Source organism: Schistocerca americana, chromosome 7, assembly GCF_021461395.2.
Source record: "Schistocerca americana isolate TAMUIC-IGC-003095 chromosome 7, iqSchAmer2.1, whole genome shotgun sequence".
In the NCBI taxonomy this organism is placed as follows: domain Eukaryota; kingdom Metazoa; phylum Arthropoda; class Insecta; order Orthoptera; family Acrididae; genus Schistocerca; species Schistocerca americana.
This window is the reverse complement of record NC_060125.1, coordinates 157,500,807-157,521,881: the sequence shown is the minus strand read 5'-3', so window position 1 is coordinate 157,521,881 and position 21,075 is coordinate 157,500,807. Positions and strand designations below refer to the sequence as shown.

Genomic DNA, 21,075 nt, shown 5'->3' with positions numbered 1-21,075 from the left:
GGACTGATGATCTCAGATGTTAAGTCCCATAGTGCTCAAAGCCATTTGAACCATTTTTGTTATAGTGGTGAGGCTCAAATCAAAAACAAGGCTGAAAGTGTTCACTTGTTAGAGAAGATCTGGGGACGGTAATACGATAAAGGTTACGGCATATTAGGTCTGACGTTGTCTTTGCACTAAGCACTGTGTTTTCCGTTAACGATAGCTTAATGAAGACCCCGTGACATCCCGTTTCTGTTTGTAAAAATAAGCTCACTGAACAATATATTAATCACCCCCTTGAAAGAACAGTCGCTTTGGAGCGCTGTAGTTAGTGTCGAACTGGTGTCAGGCGACCTCTTCCTTGGTGATGGGTTCGAACGTGTCTTCTTCCGCCCTGGCTGACAGGTAGGTGGACAGCTGCTCTTCGTCACGGCGGATGTGTTCTTCCTGCACGATGTCGACCATCTGCACACAGCAGTCCGGCCCCAGGCCCGATATTACCTATACCAGCCGCGCCAACGTCTAAGAGCCTTCCCCTTGCTACATCTAATGATCGTTCGCAGCAAGATTGAAATTCAGTATACGTTAAAATTGGGCTTTCTTCTTAATTGTTGAAACTCTTGTCATGTTAGCGAATTTCTTTGGCTTGGTTGAACAAGCGGGTATGGTAGCTCTTCTCCACGGTCAGATACTCCGTGTCAGCGAATTTTATTGTGTGGTGCTCTGCCATCGTTGATTTCTCCACCTGTACCGACCTACAATTCTGGTATTGATGGATCGTCCAGTGATTTCAACATAGACTTTTCCGCATGTAGCCGATATGAAGCATATTACCGACACTGGGAATGAATTCCTTTTGCTCTTTGCCAATCGGAGACACTCTTTAATCTTCTTGATCTGTTTGTAAATAGTCTTTAGACTGTGTGTGTTGCGCAATATATGGCATATTCTGCTCGTCACACTGGGGGTGAATGGCAGAAAGGCCATACCCGACATTTCTTCTTCCTTTGTGCCACGTCGCCAAGTGTGAGGTTTAGTGCTTCTTTTTATGCATTCAGTAGACTACCCACAATTCTACAGAACGCTTTTCCATGTTTAGTATTTCGTGTGCGAGGTGCTGCGGCTCACATATCCATCTTGCGCACCTTACAGGTGTATTAATCATACCTCTTTTCTGGTTCGGGTAATGATTTGATAGTTTCTGCAGCCACTGGTCCATGTGTATCGGTTTCTGACACACGCTACGGCACAGACTCCCACCGTTTCTCCGAACCAGAACATCTAGAAAAGGAGAAAAGGTAGCTATTGTCTTTTGCCTACCTCCATAGTAAATTAATGTCCGCGTGGAGGCTTTTTGGATGTCTTAGCTGTTTATCACCATGACTCCACACGACGAAGGTATCGTCGTCTTATCTTTAACATACTTCAGCGTTACAAAGTACCCAAGTACAGTGCCCGCCTTTTTCCACGAAGAAATTGCGACCGCTGGACTAAGTGGGTTACCTATGGTGGCACCTCCCAGCTGTTCGTAGATATAGCCGTTCCACAGGCGCTAGACCTGGCTCCTTGTCAACCTAAGGTGTGGTAAAGATACGTCGACGACACCTTCGTTGTGTGAAGCCATTGTGAGGAACAACTTTCATCCCAACATGAAAATTACCATGGAGGTACGAAAGTATCAACAGTTGCGCTTTCTAGATGTTCTGTTCTTAAGGAAAGATAAGAACTTGGATCGCAGCGTGTATCAAAAACACGGACCGCTATCTGTTCAAAACACCATATCATCCCCTGAGCCAGAAAGAGGAACGGTTAAAACACTTGTAAGGCGCGCAAGGCGGAATACGTGAGCCGCAGTACCTCACGAGTTGCAACACATGGGATGCATTCTTAGGAACAATGGGTACTCTACAGTCACAAAACCTAATATTCGACGAAGAGACAATTCGGAAGAAAAAAAGGTCGTGTACGGTCTTTTTGCCGTACATGTTCTGGGTGAAGAGCAGAATCGGCCGCATTCTGCGCAAACGCCAGGAAGCCCAAAGAGTGTCAGATCGGCAAGGGAAAAAGGAGCACACTCACAAAGTCAGGAATATTCCTCATACCGAAAAATCTGTGTTGGAATACTTGTCCTGGCACTGGTTTCCGTTTGTAGTTGCTCCCGGGTTGCTAGAAGAAAACAGACAATTTTCATAGGGAAGATTGTTTGTCTGAAGCATATTTTATACGTAAGATGTTCCTTTGTATCAGCTTCATCTGGGCTATCGAAGATTTCATGAAACGAGGTTTTGTATTTAAATTACAATGTAAAGTCGCATCACGCATAGTAGGCCGTATTTTACCAAACATTGTCTAATACGAAATACTATTCGTGATAAGTAGTCATTAAAAGTTACATGTTATTGTGAATAAGCTAATTAACACTTATTGCAGTTAAGTGAGTTCTGTGTTCTTATTTTAACCAGAAATAATTAACTTTTTACTTTAATCATACACTGGAAGCACTACCTGTAGGCCTAAATTTTATGGGTCGTAAATAACGAAAATGCATGTAGTGTTAAGTGTGTTAATTGATTTATCTTTATTTTTAAGTGTTTGATCTGCTTTGCGATGTGTGGTAAATGTAATTGTTGCCGTATGATAGTAGGACGAGAAGCAAATTGTGAAGATAGTGGGTTGGAGTTTATAGCGCTGTATATGTTAGCCATGAAATATACTTATGCATCACGAATAAAACTAGGAAAACATATAAAAATAAACTAAATGTGTACTGAGGAAACTGTGCAATTATTGCTGTGCTATGCAAGTTTGTGTTCTGCTTTATTTGTGAGACACTTAATGTTATTAAAAGCAAAGTATAGCTTTGAGGCCAAAGAGTTCTGCTTATAGGCCAAGCTTAGAGAAGTGAAAAAAACTTTTTGTTAAAGACACATGAAAAATTGTACTTCACTTTTTCTCACCGAAATTTTGCGCCTTTTATCGTTCTGCTCTTGTAACGAAACGTATTTTTCTATGTCATTTCACTTTAGCTTAAGTAGAGCGTATCCTAATGAGTATGTATGCTGGATCAGTTCCATAATACTGGAGATGATTAATTGTCATGGTGATAAAGATAATTTGTACCTAATCCCGTATTTTTTCAGAGGCCGTAAAGAATGGGTTCGTGGCGAGTTGTTCGGTGATGTGACGACGGAATACATTACGTGTCTTTTCGTTATTTGTACACCAATGCTGGCAAAACCTCCCTGTGATCGATTTGCAGATCGTTTCTTTAAGGCTCTAGTGTGTATTTTTTACGTAAAAAATTTAGTTAGGTCGATCGGTCAGCTGCCATCAGACAACAACGTCGGAAATCGCTTTACTGTCCTATCTGTGCACAACATAACAACAAGTTTACGTAAGTTAAATGTAAAAGACTCCTGTCTAGAATATTACACAAGTAGAAGAAATATGTGAAAGGGAATAGTTATACACAGGGTGAATGACCTAAAAATTGAACCGCAAATATTGTGGAAATGGAAAATGATATTGCTCTGCTGTTTTCAAAGAATAGTTTGGTAGTCAGGGGTTCGTATTGTTAACCAATAAACAAATTGTAATAATACATAGAAAGTGTACATTTTTTGGAAACATACATTTTTTTAAATTGAGCAATGCCTATTGACACTAACAGATTGAAAGTGGGGTAAATTAGAATGTCAGTGGTGTTTATTACTGGATTCTAGTGCGAATCGTTTACGAGATATCGTATTTTGCACCGTTCCCACACCGACACTTGTGCAACACCTGTCGTAGCAAAGACTAAAGAACAACACAAGTGCATATGCTAGTTATGTGGATTATGAACAGTAACGAGACAGCTGACCATCATAGGTTGTGTTCAAAATAACCACTAGCAGCCTCAATACAAGCTTCGAGTCTTGTAAAGAACGACTGCTGCACACGTGCTGGCATTTCAACGGAGATGTCCGAGCAGTCTGCAGCAATACGTCGCTGCATATCATCGGGTGTAGTTTGTATGTCCTTGTAGATAGCGTCTTTCAGCCTCCCCACAGAAAAAAAAGTCTACAGGCGTCAAATCTGGGGAACGAGCCGTCCAAGGTACAGGTCCCCTGCGTCCAATCCACCGACTTGAAACAATTATTGAAGACATGCTGTAATACTTCGTGCTAGTGGCTGGACAGGCATCATGTTGGTACCAAAGGTTCCTCCCAGTCTACAGACAAAACTTCTTCTAGAATCCGTGGAAGACGGTCTGTTAGAAGCTTGCGATACCTGTGCTCCGTCTATGAGCTGATGGTTCGCTATCCAACATCAGACATTTACATTCCATGGACGCCGACGTTCCACCCTACGAAGTCGAGGGGTTGTCAACAGACTAATAGCGCATGTTTCGGCGGTTTAAATGTGGCTTCATCACTAAACATGATACATCTGGAGCAGCCTGTCTTAAGACCCATGTACAAAAGGTAACATGATGCTCATAATCATTTCGACTCAGAATTTGATGGAGAGAGATGTAATAGGGATGGAACCTATGTCAATGGAAAACGCGCTGGACACTTGCCTGACTCATGCCGCTTCCTCATGCTATTGCGCAGAGGCTAACGTATGGATGAACTGCTACAGCAGCAGGAACATTAATTTCTGCCTATTGCGTCATCACTTGTTTCGTTCTGTTACGTTGTCAAGGTGTCACAACACCTGTTTCATGTTACTGATTGCCCGCATCTAGTGGTCGTGCGGTAGCGTTCTCGCTTCCCACGCCCGGGTTCCCGGGTTCGATTCCCGGCGGGGACAGGGATTTTCTCTGCCTCGTGATGGCTGGGTGTTGTGTGATATCCTTAGGTTAGTTAGGTTTAAGTAGTTCTAAGTTCTAGGAGACTGATGACCATAGATGTTAAGTCCCATAGTGCTCAGAGCCATTTGAACCATTTGAACCATGTTACTGATTGATGAGGTTGATAAATAACTGCCCCTATGTTTGATATCTGTAGGGATATCCTGCCGCATACACCGTACAACAACGAACTGCATTCTTTCTATACTCTCCATACGCCATGAGCATGTCTACTTTTTCTGCGTTAGTTAATCCTATCGTCCACTCACGAATACTCCCCATACACCATGAGCATGTCTACTTTTTCTGCGTTAGTTAATCCTATCGTCCACTCACGACCAACTGCATCGACTATCACACACCAACTGATCAACAAGTCGTGAAGCACTCGAGGAACACACAAGCTCACTGTAAGCAAACATAACACCGTATCTAGCAGTTACGCAGGTTGAATGGCACAAACAAGCGTCGGTGTCGAAACTTTTCAAAATATGATATCTCGTAAACGTCTTTCACTAGAATCCTGCAATAAACACCACTGAATTCTAATTTACATAACTTATAGTTTGTTAATGTCACTAGGCATTATTACATCTAAAAAAGTTTGTATTTGCACAAAAAATACACTTTCTAAGCATTATTGCAAGCTGTTTATTAGTCCGCCCCCGGTAGCTCAGTGGTAGCCGGCACGGTAACTCAGCGTGTTCGGTCAGGGGGTTAGCAACCCCCTGTAATAAAAAAAACCTGAGTGAACGGACCAACGAACAACCTGAACGGGTGTCATGAACGTCCGCCCCGAACATATACAATGAGCAGAATAGAAGAAAATGAGATCAACAAAGAATATAAAAAAAGTGGTCAGCGCGACAGATTGTCAATCCTAAGGACCCTGGTTCGATTCCCGGCTGGGTCGGAGATTTTCTCCGTTCGGGGACTGGGTGTTGTGTTGTCCTAATCATCATCATTTCATCCCCATCGGCGCGCAAGTCACCGAAGTGGCGTTAAATCGAAAGACTTCCACCTGGCGAACAGTCTATCTCTCGTGGTCGTGCGGTAGCGTTCTTGCTTCCCATGCCCGGGTTCCCGGGTTCGATTCCCGGCGGGGTCAGAGATTTTCTCTGCCTCGTGATGGCTGGGTGTTGTGTGCTGTCCTTAGGTTAGTTAGGTTTAAGTAGTTCTAAGTTCTAGGGGACTTATGACCACAGCAGTTGAGTCCCATAGTGCTCAGAGCCATTTGAACCATTTGAACAGTCTATCCGACGGGAGGCCCTAGTCACACGACATTTACTTTCATTTACGTCTTTATTGACTAACAGTACGAGCCCTTGACTACCAATTCATTCTGTGAAACCTACACATCAATATCACTTTCCATGTCCGTAATATTTGCGGTGAGAGTTATAGGTGGTTTAGGCTGCATATTACGATGGAACACAAGTTCAAAAACAATGGAGCAGATAGATTTGGTAGTAATAAATACGCGGCATGTGTTACTGAATTAATACTTAAAAACTGTTCACTTTTAATTTTAACAGTATCTGCACTAGGAATTTTGAAATTTTTGTGAAGTGTATGGATTCCTTACAATGCCTTCTGTCAGACAACAGCAAGCAGTTAATAGTCTGTGGCGACTGCAATGCAGACTTTCTAAGTGCTGTGATAGGAAAAAGATCTGGGAACTTTATTTTGAGCCTACCATTTGATCTCAGAAACAGAATTTCCAACATGGGCGAGTAAAAGCTATAAAAGTGCAACTCAAAATGTTTTCTTTGATGAAGTTCAAAGGAAGAAAAAACTGTATATCCAGTAATAAATGCTCTCTCTGATCATGACGCACATCTAGTATAAATAAGGCGGTGTCATACAGTGTAGATACTGTCCAGTGGAAATTAGAATAATTAACGACTCCAGGACAAATGTTTTCAACAATAAGTTACAATAGATGAGCGGGGGTGAAATTTATAAGGAACCAAACGCTGGCATACAATTTAATCTATTCCATGCTAAATTCAAGTTAGTATTTGAAAATTTATTCCTACATAAGCTAATCAGAAAAGACATTAAATACTCATGCAAAAATCCAGGGATTACTACCTTGTAAAAAGAAAAGGGAAATGTATCTGTTGGCAAGAACAATCGAAGATCCTACAGTATTTCCACACAACAATAATCGCTCAGAATTACTAAGAAAACTTATTAAATAATCAAGGAACATGTGCATTATATCAGAAGTCAGTAATTCCGATAACGAATTTAATTTTTTATCGAATGTAGTGAAACATGAGACAGGACAACGAGCCACATAACAGGATAACATCACTATTGATTTAAATGAATCATTCACAGGCAGCAGATATATTTAATAATCATTTATTTAATGCAACATAAAGTATAGAGACAAACAGTTCAAGAGAAAAGTCAAAGCAGCATGTTGAAAAAGCAGCTCTCATAAAATTCTGTCATATGAGTGTCTCACCACTTCTCCTTCTGAAAATTATATGTTCTGTGTTTGTATAACCAAGCAGAATTTCTTTTGCTGCCGACAGTAGCATTGTAACAATCCAAACATACGTACAGAAATAAAAGAAACTATTATTGAATGGTTTGCCTCGAACTGTCTCACTTGTAAGTAGGCTGTTTAGGTTTTTATATTGGTAACGCCACGTAGCGCACTGTATGAAAATCACTGGCTGTGCTGTGTGCAGTCTGTGGCTGGGTGGCATTGTTGTAATATTCGCTATTGTAGTGTTGGGCAGTTGGCTGTTAAAAGCGCGTAGTGCTGCGCAGTTGGAGGTGAACCGCCAGCAGTGGTGGATGTGGGGAGAGAGATGGCGGAATTTTGAGAGTGGACGATCTGGACGTGTGTCCATCAGAGACAGTAAATTTGTAATATTGGATATCACGGCGGTAACGACCAAGGAAATGTCCTAAGGCTTTGGCGCGACTGCAAAATATAATGTGTTTCAAAATGAACATACTGGTTTTAAGGCGTTGTAGCATTATTATGTTTAACTTACAATTGGAAATAATACACCAAATTAAAGAGCAACGCAAACAGTTTTGTTTGTATACCTGTGCGCGATGGGAAGAGCATGGAATGACAAAGAGTGACTGAAATACGTGTTGAACGAGTGCGCGTCTTTCACGCTTAGCCCCAAGAAATATCGCCGCGGAAAGTTTATGGGCCTTTCCTCTTCGGTGAATCACCTGTAACCGATGTTTCTTATCTTGAAGTGCTACAGCTGTGGCCCGCGCCTCAATTGCAAGAAGCTGAACAACACATCTTTATTTGGAAGCAATATGGTGCGACGCCTCACTGGTGTAACTCAGTACGCGACTGGTTAAACGACGTTTGATCCGACGGGTGGATTGGGCGCAAGGGGCCGGTTGACACGGAATTTTATGCATAACCTCCACGTTCACACGCGATCTGACGCGATCATGTACATGTGCCTCCGATGCCAGCTGATGTATCCAACTTTAGAAACAGTGGTATTGCAACAGTTACTCCTGACACATTAATCAAGGTTTCGGAACAACTCGCGTATCGACTCGATGTGTAACTGGTGTTCACACTGAATAATTGTAAGAAAAACTGTTTGTGTTTCTCTTTCATTTGGTGTATTATTTATAATTGTAAGACGAATGTAATATGTGCTACAAAGCCTTAAACCCGTATATTAATTTTGAAACACCCTGCATGATCTCTGACCGCAGGCGCTTAAGAGCACTTTATGCTCATACTTACGTGTGCTGCGCTTCGCACTATCAAGAATATTGTGAAATGGCATTCGATTTAATCATTTGACTTAATCTGCATTGAATAATTTAGTGCAAGGAAACGCTCTGTTGTATTTCAGCGGCAACAGAATCTGAGATTTGTTGGTTCATGGTCAAGCAATATAGAAACCACACTTCGGTTGCACAGAGTGCTTGGTGTAAAGTTTATTAAAGTAAATTGCAATAGCACCGTTCCTAAACATCACACAACAAAATTATCATGTATTTAACTACGCCAGATATTCTTCCCAGGCTTAGTGATCTAAAGTTTGTACATTCCATGTGTAATATTAATATATGTGATGTTTCAAGTGAATAACTGAAGAGATTTGGACACGAAAAGTATCTGAAATTATTATCTTGCACAAGATTTGCACTATTGATGGCTTATATAGTAATATTTTAAAACGTCAACAACTTAGTTTAACGTTCTCGATGATCAAGTGTTACTCTTTCTTCTACGTCTTCATGAAGAGTGAGCTATGGATACCCGTACTTTCTTCGTTTCACGATCACTCTGGAATCATGTCGGCTGGTCCACTAAATCACTCGATCTGAATACGACTGAAATTATCTGGAACCATGTGAAACAGTGGGTGAAACGTAGCATTTGGTAGCCGTACGGGATCTGTTGACCAGGGTGTTGCCTACATGAGAAATGTCGTGAATTCTCTTCCTTGCCGAGCTGAGTTCATTCTCAAGGCTATGGCATTTTTACGTGACAGTAGCGATGTCTTCTGGGAGTGGAAATTTTTTTTTCTGATGTGCTTACATGGTGCTTACGGAATTTTGAGTGCTGTGTTCCGTAGAAAGTTAAACACACTTTTTTACCACACTGCTTTCTTTCAGTTCATCTGCACAAAGAAAAAGTTAATTTATGCAGACATCTCGATAGTATTTTTGTTAAACATTGTCAAACCGTAGAAATACCTACAACGTTATTTATTGTTTTGGTTAAGTATTCTTGGCATTGAAACATGCAGTATCTACGAGGTAATGAGGAACTGCAACATGATATTTCTGTGTACGTTTTAATTACATCTGTTTTCTTAATTACACAGCTACATTATCACTGGAGGCTGGTATGAGGCAGGGTGCAAGACGAGGCACCAGCAGCTTCAGCTTGACTGCCCTTCGCACTTCTGCACGAGACTAGCCTACGATGACGTCAGCACGGTGAGGTAGTGGAGCGGGCTAGCAGCGCACTCCCTGTACAGCGCGGCGCAGCCTTCGCCTCCACCTCCACCCCCACCCCCGGCAGCCGCCCCCGCGTGCTCCGCCGCCAGGTAGCGCCGCCCCTCACTGCTGCCCGAATCCGTCGTCGACGGTCTGAAACACACAGTGTAAGAATACTGCCCTTTAACTCGTTTATTTGCTACTTCTGGACACTTAAATGATGACACACGCTACTGCAGCAGCGTAAAGGAGGCTGATATATGAAATGAGACTTGTAGGACAACAATACAATTTTTAACTTGATCAGATTTTGTCCTTTATGCCCTATCTTACATTGGTTCAAGTACAATACTTTTTACATCACAGTTATTTGAGGAATGATGATAATTTTAGTAAGATAAATAGTAAGACAATGATATTTGTAGAATTACAAATGATTTGAATGTGTGTATGTGAATTACAGTACTGGCGTAAGAAGTAATAACGTTAATACTAGCGGTGCTGCTACTACAACTGCTGTTAATAATAATAGTAATAATAATAATACATGGCAAGCACCCATATCATCTAACACAGCCACACATCGATCAAGACGCATCCATCACATGCCTAAGAATAGGCAATATATACAGTGAGACGCAAGGATTCATGATTGCAATACAGGATCAAACAATAAACACCAGATATTACAGCAAGCATATTATTAAAGATCCCAATACCACAACAGATAAATGCAGACTTTGCAAACAAAAAATAGAAACAGTAGATCACATCACAAGCGGATGTTCAATACTAGCAAATACAGAATACACCAGAAGACATGACAATGTAGCGAAAATAATACATCAACAACTACTTGCATACAACATAAACTAATAAAACAATACGTTTCCACATACAAGTATGCACCACAAAATGTACTGGAGAATGATAAATACAAATTATACTGGAGCAGAACCATTATAACAGATAAAACAACACCACATAACAAACCAAGAAGAAATTAACACAAATAATCGTAATATCCATACCCAATACAACAAATAGACAGAAGAAAACAGGAGAAAAAATTGAAAAATACATCCAACTGGCTGAGGAAGTCAAGGACATGTGGCATCAGGATAAAGTTGACATTATACCAATTATACTATCAACTGCAGGAGTCATACTACACATTATCCACCAGTACATCAACGCAATACAGCTACTTCCAAACATATATATACAACTACAGAAATCTGTAACTATTGATACATGTTCAACAACCTGAAAGTTCCTAAATGCAATGTAACATATACCGTACAGTTAAAAGGAAGTCACGCATGATCAAGGTCCACGTCACTTTCCATTTTTAATTAGACATAACGTCTGAGAAAGGAAAGAAATAATAATAGTAATAGAATAGTATCACATAAAAATGTATCTACAGATGTAGAAACGTGACATAGCGGGTTCCGAAAGAGATAATTTTAGGTACACTGCACCAACTAAAGACTTTGAAAATAAAGATGTAGGTCATGAAAGAACTTAATTACAATAGGGTATGGAGAGCGTGTATAACAAAAATCCTTTCATAACTGTTATTTTAATAGACACCAACACAGCCTCAATTGTTTAAAGAATCAAATGCCCATGTGTAAAACAACTTCAAACGGCTGATTACTTTACAAATTACACTACTGGCCATTAAAATTGCTACACCACGACGATGACGTGCTACAGACGCGAAATTTAACCGACAGGAAGTAGAAGCTGTGATATGCAAATTATTAGCCTTTTAGAGCATTCAGACAAGGTTGACGCTGGTGGCGACACCTACAACGTGCTGACATGAGAAAAGTTTCCAACCGATTTCTCATACACAAACAGGAGGTGGCGACACCTACAACGTGCCGACATGAGGAAAGTTTCCAACCGATTTCTCATACACAAACAGGAGTTGACCGGCGTTCCCTGGTGAAACGTTATTGTGATGCCTCGTGTAAGGAGGAGAAATGCGTACCATCACGTTTCCGACTTTGATAAAGGTCGGATTGTAGCCTATCGCGATTGCGGTTTATCGTATCGCGACATTGCTGCTCGCGTTGGTCGAGATCCAATGACTGTTACCAGAATATGGAATCGGTGGGTTCAGGAGCGTAATACGGAACGCCGTGCTGGATCCCAACGGCCTCGTATCACTAGGAGTCGAGATGACAGGCTCCTTATCCTCATGGCTGTAACGGATCGTGCAGCCACGTCTACATCTCTGAGTCAACAGATGGGGACGTTTGCAAGACAACAACCATCTGCACGAACAGTTCGACGACGTTTGCTGCAGCATGGACTATCAGCTCGGAGACCATGGCCGCGATTACCCTTGACGCTGCATCACAGACAGGAGCGCCTGCGAGGGATGGTGTACTCAACGACGAACCTGGGTGCACGAATGTCAAAACGTCATTTTCGGATGCATCCAGGTTCTGTTAACAGCATCATGATGGTCGCATCCGTGTTTGGCGACATCGCGATGAACGCACATTGGAAGTGTGTATTCGTCATCGCCATACTGGCGTATCAGCCGGCGTGATGGTATGGGGTGCCATTGGTTACACGTCTCGGTCACCTCTTGTTCGCATTGACGGTACTTTGAACAGTGGACGTTACATTTCATATGTGTTACGACCCTGCGAAACCCTAAATTTCAGCAGGTTAATGCACGACCGCATGTTGCAGGTCCTGTACGGGCCTTTCTGGATACAGAAAATGTTCGACTGCTGCCCTGACCAGCACATTCTCCAGATCTCTCACCAATTGAAAACGTCTGGTCAATGGTGGCCGAGCAACTGGCTCATCAAAATACACCAGTCACTACTCTTGATGAACTGTGGTATCGTGTTGAAGCTGCATGGGCAGCTGTACCTGTACACGCCATCCAAGCTCTGTTTGACTCAATGCCCAGGCGTATCAAGGCCGTTATTACGGTCAGAGGTAGTTGTTCTGGGTACTGATTTCCCGGATCTATGCACCCAAATTGTGTGAAAATGTAATCACATATCAGTTCTAGTATAATATATTTGTCCAATGAATACCCGTTTATCATCTGCATTTCTTCTTGGTGTAGCAGTTTTAATGGCCAATAGTGTAGTTGAAGCGTTAAATATTCGAACCTTACGCACGTAAACAAGAAAAGTTTAGCAAATGTGTAAAATTATGCTTAATGTTTGTTTGAAATCACTAAATTCTCTAATTGCGAAACAGTGGATGAACACAGAGTGTGTAATTTGCGTTCCATTTTACGCAAAAGCTAGTTTCTCGCTCATCTCAATGTTTGACACCATATCGCCTGAATTATCTGTCGTGAAATGCTTTAATTTTGCAAGTACATTCAGTGCTATATGTAGATACTGTTTGAAAACTGTGTTGCGAACAGAGTCGCTAGGAATGAAGTAATAAGTTAGAACTTCATGTCTGATGCTGAAGATTCACTGCGTGAGCAGCAGATAGGGATTAAGCGATGCCGGCACGGTAACAGCGTGTTCGATCAGAGAGCTGGCTGGCCTGTGTAATAAAAAACTGAGTGAAAGGATCAACAACTAACTTCTACGGATGTCATGTGATGTACGCTACGACCAAATATCTAAAAAAAAAAGGCGACAAACTTCTCTACTTTCTTCATTTCGTGAGGGATGTCAGCGAGGAAAAAACTTGGTAATGGTTTGATATGATGTATAAAAGTTTGTTGGAATTCCCTATGAGCTCTTATTCTCAAACACTGGATGTATAAAATCCGCGTCTCTGCGTGGCGTTAGTTATACTCACTTAAGACTAGGATACAGTTTCTTAGTGAAATACTATCGGCCCCTTTACCTGAGTGTCATGCAGCGGGCACGGGTTCGATACTCGGTGGGGCCGCAGATTTTCTCCGCGCGGGGAGTGAATGTTGTATTGGCCTCACCATGATTTCATCGTCTTCTATATGCAAGTTGCTCAACGTGGCGTCAAAGACTCGCAACTCGGCGGCCGAACTTTCTCGGCTGGAGACTCCGGCCATCAATGCCATGCAATTGTTTCATTTTTCACTGTAATACTTGTGTTATTGTGTTAAACTTTTAAAGTAAGAATACATCTCTCAGCAAGCAGATTATGACAGCTCTAAAATTTTTAAAGTCGGTCAATAATTAGGCGAAATACTGATAACCAAATTTTTGTGACCCCTGGAAGCCGTCATGTGGGCCACCTGCAACTGGTACTGGGTTCTGCAATAGTCGTTTAGTAATACTCAGTAGCTTGGACCCATGGGATATTAATCTGATTGTGCCACAGTTCTCGCAGTTATCTCTCCGTGCTATTTTTAGGATGTTGTTCATGGTATTTTTTGCAAAAGTCTCGAGACTCAGATGTACTACAAGTCAAATTGAATTGTGGTTTGGTTGGTATTTGCCTCAATAGATTTTAGAAATTTCGAAGGTGTGTTACCTTATGCCTTCTGCCTCATGTAATAGTCGGTATACAGGGCTCTGTAAAGACTTTAGTATACTTTTTCCGCCTATCCGCTTTCTTCAATGTGTTTAGCAGTAGAATTCCCACAGCACTCTCAATGTTGACTCCCTTCCTTTTAATTTCACTGAAGGTCGCCTCGATGTCTCTGTTTGTTGAGTGAGTAGTGGTGACGATCGTTTCTTTTCGATTTCTTCGCATTTTTCCTTCAGATATCTCGCCATATCTCCCCTGCGCTTCCTGTTTATTTCACCCCTAAGTAACTTATGTCGCTATGTAACTTTCTTTTCATGAATCATCATCAATTCCTTCCAAAGATTAGGCGCTGTAATCATCTTTTCCGATCTCTATCATCCATCCATCCATCTCTTCTATCTGGTCATTTTTAAATCTGATCTTATTGTTGCATTCTTTGTTTTATGAACTTTATTACAGCTTCTTAAACATGTCATGAGCTTCATCTCTGCTGCTCGCATACGTGATTTTTCTTTTTTTGTTACTGTGCATGGCTTGGAACTATACACAAGAATAGGTACAACCATAACCTTATACAATTTCGTTTGTGTTTTTTCCTTGTTTTTCTTCCCAGAGTTCTTCCAATTGATCCGAAGATATCCTTGTATTTATTAATCTTTTTGTCAGTCTCTACTTCATGGTTAAAACTAATATTACATCCTAGATAACTGAAGCGGGATATCTGTTCTAAGATTTTCTCATTTATTGTTATTTTCGATCTGGGTGGATTCTTTCCTTTGAAAGTCATTATTTTTCTTTTATATGCGGATGTAGTTAAGTCGTAATATACTGCGTTTTGGCTCAATCTATATACTGCTCTTTGTAAATAATCTTCTGTTTCCTGTATAATTATCTGGTCACCACCATCCAACAGAGTATTTAGTGGTACACTAAATATTATTTTAATTCCTAAGTGTATTTCATCCTTCCACTTCATAACTTGCTCGTCAATATATAAATTAAATAAAGTAGGTTAGAGACTGCGCCTTGTCGAACATCTTGATTTATTAATATTTCATCTGACATTTTCTAATGTGAACTCATAGCTATTTATGTTTTACGTATAGAGTCTTTATGGTATTAATAAGTTGTTTTGGAAAACCTTTTATTTGCAATATTTTTCACAAAAGAGGTCTTGTTACCTTATCAACCTGTATTCCATTCTTGAGGCACAGAACAGTTCTTCCAACCCAGATTTAAAAAATGGAGGAAGCAAAATTCTAAAATTGTTCCCCTGTATTTGGTTAATTCAGTGTTATAGCCATCTAGGCCAGTAGCTTTCCTATTTTTTTGTTAATTTAAGGTTACTTTTAATTCTGTTGTGTCTATCTGATCTACAGAGTTATCATTAATGTTCATGGAATAACTTTCTTCATTATCTTCATCATGCCATAAATTTTTGTAACACTGTGTCCATTGATTTTCTGTTATTATGTTAGTATTTGCAGCATCTTTTTCCATTTTACTTGTATGCTTCCTGAGTTTAAACACTATATTCTATCTTCTGCGAATGTTATGTTCGATGTTAGCAATGAATCTTTCCTAGGATTCACTATGGTATCTTTTCTTTAACATTCTTTGTTTTATTTCGTATATGTTCGTATTTTTCCCAGGCTTCATTTGTTGGTGCTTGTGAATAAGTGTTATAAACATTTTTTCTTTCATATTATTAGCTATTTCTGTATTCAATTTTTTCAGGTCCCTATTCCAGTTTGATACTTTACTTTTCCCTAGTATCTCATTGCATATTTTCAGCATTGCTGTTTTTAATCTTTTCAGTGTTCCATTTTTTTCAGACCCCTATTCCAGTTTGATACTTTACTTTTCCCTAGTACCTCGTTAGCTATTTTCAACATTGCCGTTTTTAATCTTCCCACTCTTCTTCAATATTGTCTTTAGTTTCAACTATTTGCAATTCCGGTGTGAGTCTCTGCTGATACAACCACTTCATGCTTTCTTCCTCTAGAAGATACGTACAGGAGTAAAGAAAAGACAGGGCCTACTTCCACACCCGCAGTGATGTGTAAAACGCGGGAGTAGGTGGTTTTGTGGTTACATGGTATGATTGGGTGATATGGAGGATCCATTGATGAAGAAATTTTTTATTGGAAGTTCACAGGTCTATAATTTGAAAAGGAGATCGGAGTGTTACACACAGTCATATACTCTTCAACGGTCGAGGGACACAAAGATGGCATTTTTCAATTGTTGAAATCGTGGAATGGGAACTGAGTCACAATTGTGGCAGGATGGAAAAGGCGAAGCCGGGACATACTGATTGACAGGGAGGGGTATGTGCAAAGTTAGGTATTTACAGAAATGTTGTTGGAAGAGTTTTCGAAGCTCTTGCTGAACATTGAGATATATCTGACAGGTTGGCAGGAGGAGATATTTGGGATCTTTCTCAGTAGAACGGAATATTTCATGTGCAGTTATGTTGTCTTCTTTTATATGGCACTGCGCTACAAATTTCAGTTTTTGATTTGAATGTTGTAAAATACAAGTAGAAGACTAATTACATCTAATGTAAAACACCACTTTAGTGACAGCGTAGCGAGTTCAGCAGGGCGAGGAGGGACTCACGTGAGCAGCAGGTGGCTGAGCTCGGCGAGCAGCGAGTCCTGGCGGAGTGGCGTCTCGGCGGCCTCACATATGGCGCGCAGCACACACGCTCGTCCGTCCACTCCCATGCTGTAAACGAGCACGTCGGTAAAGTTACAAGAATCATAGCAGTCATCATATATCGAATGCGGGAGCTACACATTACTAGACTGTAAAGAGATGGCTCTGAGCACTATGGGACTTAACTTCTGAGGTCATCAGTCAAAAATTAGATGAAAACGAATGAAAACGGTTATTCAGTAGCAGTATGAGGGACGAAAATCACGTTTGGGCAGCCACATCACAGATGATATTTCCCTTGAAATAGGACACTAAAGCGTCCACGTCATATCCGCGCGTGATTAGCCGAGCGGTCTCTGGGCGCTGCAGTCATGGACTGTGCGGCTGATCCCGGCGCAGGTTCGAGTCCTCCCTCGAGCATGGGTGTGTGTGTTTGTCCTTAGGATAATTTAGGTTAAGTAGTGAGTAAGCTTAGGGACTGATGACCTTAGCAGTTAAGTCCCATAAGATTTCACACGCTTTTTTTTGTCCATGTCATACAGGTTCTTCAAATAAACAAAGTAAATCCATTTGTCGGGGTGTTCAAAAAGTCTCTCCGCAGTGCCGTATGATTGTTAGCCGCGCGTGCCGTATGACTGTTCGCCTGCCTGGGTTACTTCCCTTCAAGTAGAACTTTTCCCATACAGTCGTGCAAGAACTGAAAAATACTGATCATGGAAACAGATTGCATTATTGCCAATGGTTCAAAAATTTCGTTCAGCAAAAGGGAAAGGATATTCTCAATTAAACGTTTTTCACTGATGAGGCGTGGTTTCATTTATCCGGGTACATGAACTGGCAAAATTATCGAATGTGGAGTACTGCAAATCCATTGTGTATTCATGAGGAACCACTTCATTCTGAGAAAATAGGAGTCAGGATTGCAATTTCAAGACGTCGGATTGTGGGTCCCATATTTTTGAACGAAACAATAAGCGCACAACGATAGTGCAGTGATATTCTGTATCCATTCATAGGAGAACGTGTGTTAAGTGAAATACTGAACGGTTATTTTCAACAAGATGGTGCAACCGCGCATACAGCTCGCTTTTCAATGTCACTGCTTGCTGATGTTTTTTGTGATCGCGTAATTTCACGGGGATTTTGGCCTCTACGATCGCCTGACCTAACATCACCTGACTTTTTCTTCTGGGGTGCAGCGAAAGCAACTGTCTATAAAAACCGTCCAAAATCCATGGATGAATTGAAAACTGCAGTATCCACTTTCATTGCTTCTGTTACAGAAGAAATGTTACAGCTTGTGTTTGGAAACATAATTAGACGAATTGAATTGTGTATTCAACAACAGGGGGACACTTTTAACATTTAATGAGAAAATTTGTAAGTAAAAATGAATATTCAATAAATTAATAACTTGTATTTCACTGAGTTTTATTTCGGTATATTCACTGTGGCATACGGTAAGCGTGGCTAACAATCGTACATCAATCATACAACCCGTGCATACAAAATTTGTTAAAAAAGTCGCTTTGACTGAAAGGTGGTGGTATAGTGTTTTGACACGAACCTTGGCTGCCGGCTGGTCACTACAGTTACTATAGCTGAGTCGCTCTCTTAAAGTACCAATAGTACAGGCCGTCCCTGAGGATTCTTCAGAAGTCAAGCCATTTATACAGTCTGGCAGTATCGCTGGATGCAGAAGTTTCTGGAGGAAGTGTTTTCTTCCAATGTTGTTGTAATACTGTACCTACACTAGTGGCCATTAAAATTGCTACACCAAGAAGAAATGCAGATGATAAACGGGTATTCATTGGACTAATATATTATACTAGAACTGACAAGTGATTACATTTTCACGCAATTTGGGTGCATAGATCCTGAGAAATCGGTACCCAGAACAACCACCTCTGGCCGTAATAACGGCCTTGACACGCCAGGGCATTGAGTCAGAGCTTGGATGGCGTGTACAGGTACAGCTGCCCACGCAGCTTCAACACGATACCACAGTTCATCAAGAGTAGTGACTGGTGTATTTTGATGAGCCAGTTGTTCGCCCACCGTTGACCAGACGTTTTCAATTGGTGAGAGATCTGGAGAATGTGCTGTCAAGGGCAGCAGTCGAACATTCTCTGTAACCAGAATGGCTCATACAGGACCTGCAACATGCGGTCGTGCATTATCCTGCTGAAATGAAGGGTTTCGCAGGGTTCGAATGAATGGTAGAGGCACGGGTCGTAACACATCTGAAGAGTAACGTCCACTGTTCAAAGTGCCGTCAATGCGAACAAGAGGTGGCCGAGACGTGTAACCAATGGCACCCCATTCCATCACGCCGGGTGATATGCCAGTATGGCGATGACGCTTCCAATGTGCCTTCACCGCGATGTCGCCAAACACGGATGCCAACATCATGATGCTGTAAACAGAACCTGGATTCATCCGAAAAAATGACGTTTTGCGATTTATGCACCCAGGTTCGTCGTTGAGTACACCATCGCAGGCGCTCCTGTCTGTGATGCAGCGTCAAGTGTAACCGCAGCCATGGTCTCCGAGCTGATAGTCCATGCTGCTGCAAACGTCGTCGAACTGTTCGTGCAAATAGTGTTGTCTTGCAAACGTCCGCATCTGTTGACTCAGGGATCGAGACGTGGCTGCACGATCCGTTACAGCCATGCGGATAAGATGCCTGTCATCTCGACTGCTAGTGATACGAGGCCGTTGGGATCCAGCACGGCGTTCCGTATTATCCTCCTGAAGCCACCGACTCCATATTCTACTAACAGTCATTGGATCTCGACCAACGCGAGCAGCAATGTCGCGATACGATAAACCGCAATCGCGATAGGCTACAATCCGACGTTTATCAAAGTCGGAAACGTGATGGTATGCATTTCTCCTCCTTACACGGGTCATCGCAACAACGTTTCACCAGGCTACGCCGGTCAACTGCTGTTTGTGTATGGGAAATCGGTTGGAATCTTTCCTCATGTCAGCACGTTGTAAGTGTCGCCACCGGCGCGAACCTTGCGTGAATGCTCTGAAAAGGTAATTATTTGCATATCACAGCATCTTCTTCCTGTCGGTTAAATTTCGCGTTTGTAGCATGTCATCTTCGTGGTGTAGCAATTTTAATGGCCAGTAGTGTATTGTCAATTTAACTTACTATAATAAACTCCATTAATGTGATCTGCTTGAATTGTTGTCTAGTGATCCATGAAAACAGCTTCCTAGGCAACGTATATTAGACGAGTGGGCAGGATACTACAATGTTAACCTCATAAGAAGAAATTGATGGCTAAACTCTAACAAACGGGAAGTCTGAATATACAATGTTCTGGTTCTCGTGACTCAATAAGGTTGTTGTGTACTTTGAACTGCTCCCCAGGGGAGTGTCCATGGAAGCTGTCTCTTATTGCCAATGACTGAGACACCTTTCGGTGGCAGTGTAAGAAAAAGGACCAAAAACAGTGCAACGAGTGTTGCTACTGCGCGTTAACGCTCGCCTGCAATCAGCTGATTTCACAAAAGGACCTGTCAAGGAGAAAGGTTTCATGACAAAGAGTCACTCTGAATATGACAGTGTTCACTCTGAATATGGTGTGTACCACTTTGTACTCAAAGGTAAATTATGGGCTACACAGTGATGCAGCAACTGTCGTTTTAGGAAAGCTGGACAGAAGCAGAAATGATCAGAGAAAAAGTAACATAATAGACAGAATATTTACTTAAGTTGTATTCCCAAAATGTACGAAGACTCTTTACAAATGATGCAACGAGAAATAGAGTCCTGTTACCAATGTCAACAGGAAGAGCCTCCAAGCAGGAATGGACTGAGTCGCTCCTGCAGGCCATCCTATATTGTGGCAAGAGAGGGCGCTCAAAGTCTAGAGCTACTGGAGGCGTGGCTCAGTGGGAGTGCAGCATTGGGTCCTCCGGATCTTACACGATTGCTACAGGCAATGGACAGAACCTTGTAATTCTGTTACCAACTGTGATATGCTGATAGGGTGGTGTCCATACGTGATACCACAATATCAATAGCGTTCTACAAGTGTGGACAGTATAATATACCTGAGCATTGAGAGCCTGTTTAAAAAAATGTGAGAAAAATATTGTTTTTATGGTTAATTACTCTCTTGTGTTCATTGTTGTGTTTAATAAATTTAGACATTGCACTGATAGAA

At 41.4% G+C, this 21,075-nt stretch overlaps 1 protein-coding gene across 1 annotated transcript in view; it reads right to left on the bottom strand.

The window, feature by feature from the left end:
• Positions 1 to 327: 327 nt before the first annotated feature.
• Positions 328 to 21,075, bottom strand: part of LOC124622812 — a 50,662-nt gene continuing 29,914 nt past the window's right edge. Inside the window, exons 2-4 of the mRNA XM_047148603.1 lie at positions 16,853 to 16,960; positions 9,853 to 9,928; positions 328 to 447 (exon numbers count right to left, since the gene is read on the bottom strand). Of these exons, the coding sequence (XP_047004559.1) occupies positions 328 to 447; positions 9,853 to 9,928; positions 16,853 to 16,960 (304 nt within the window). The remainder of the gene's footprint in view (positions 448 to 9,852; positions 9,929 to 16,852; positions 16,961 to 21,075) is intronic.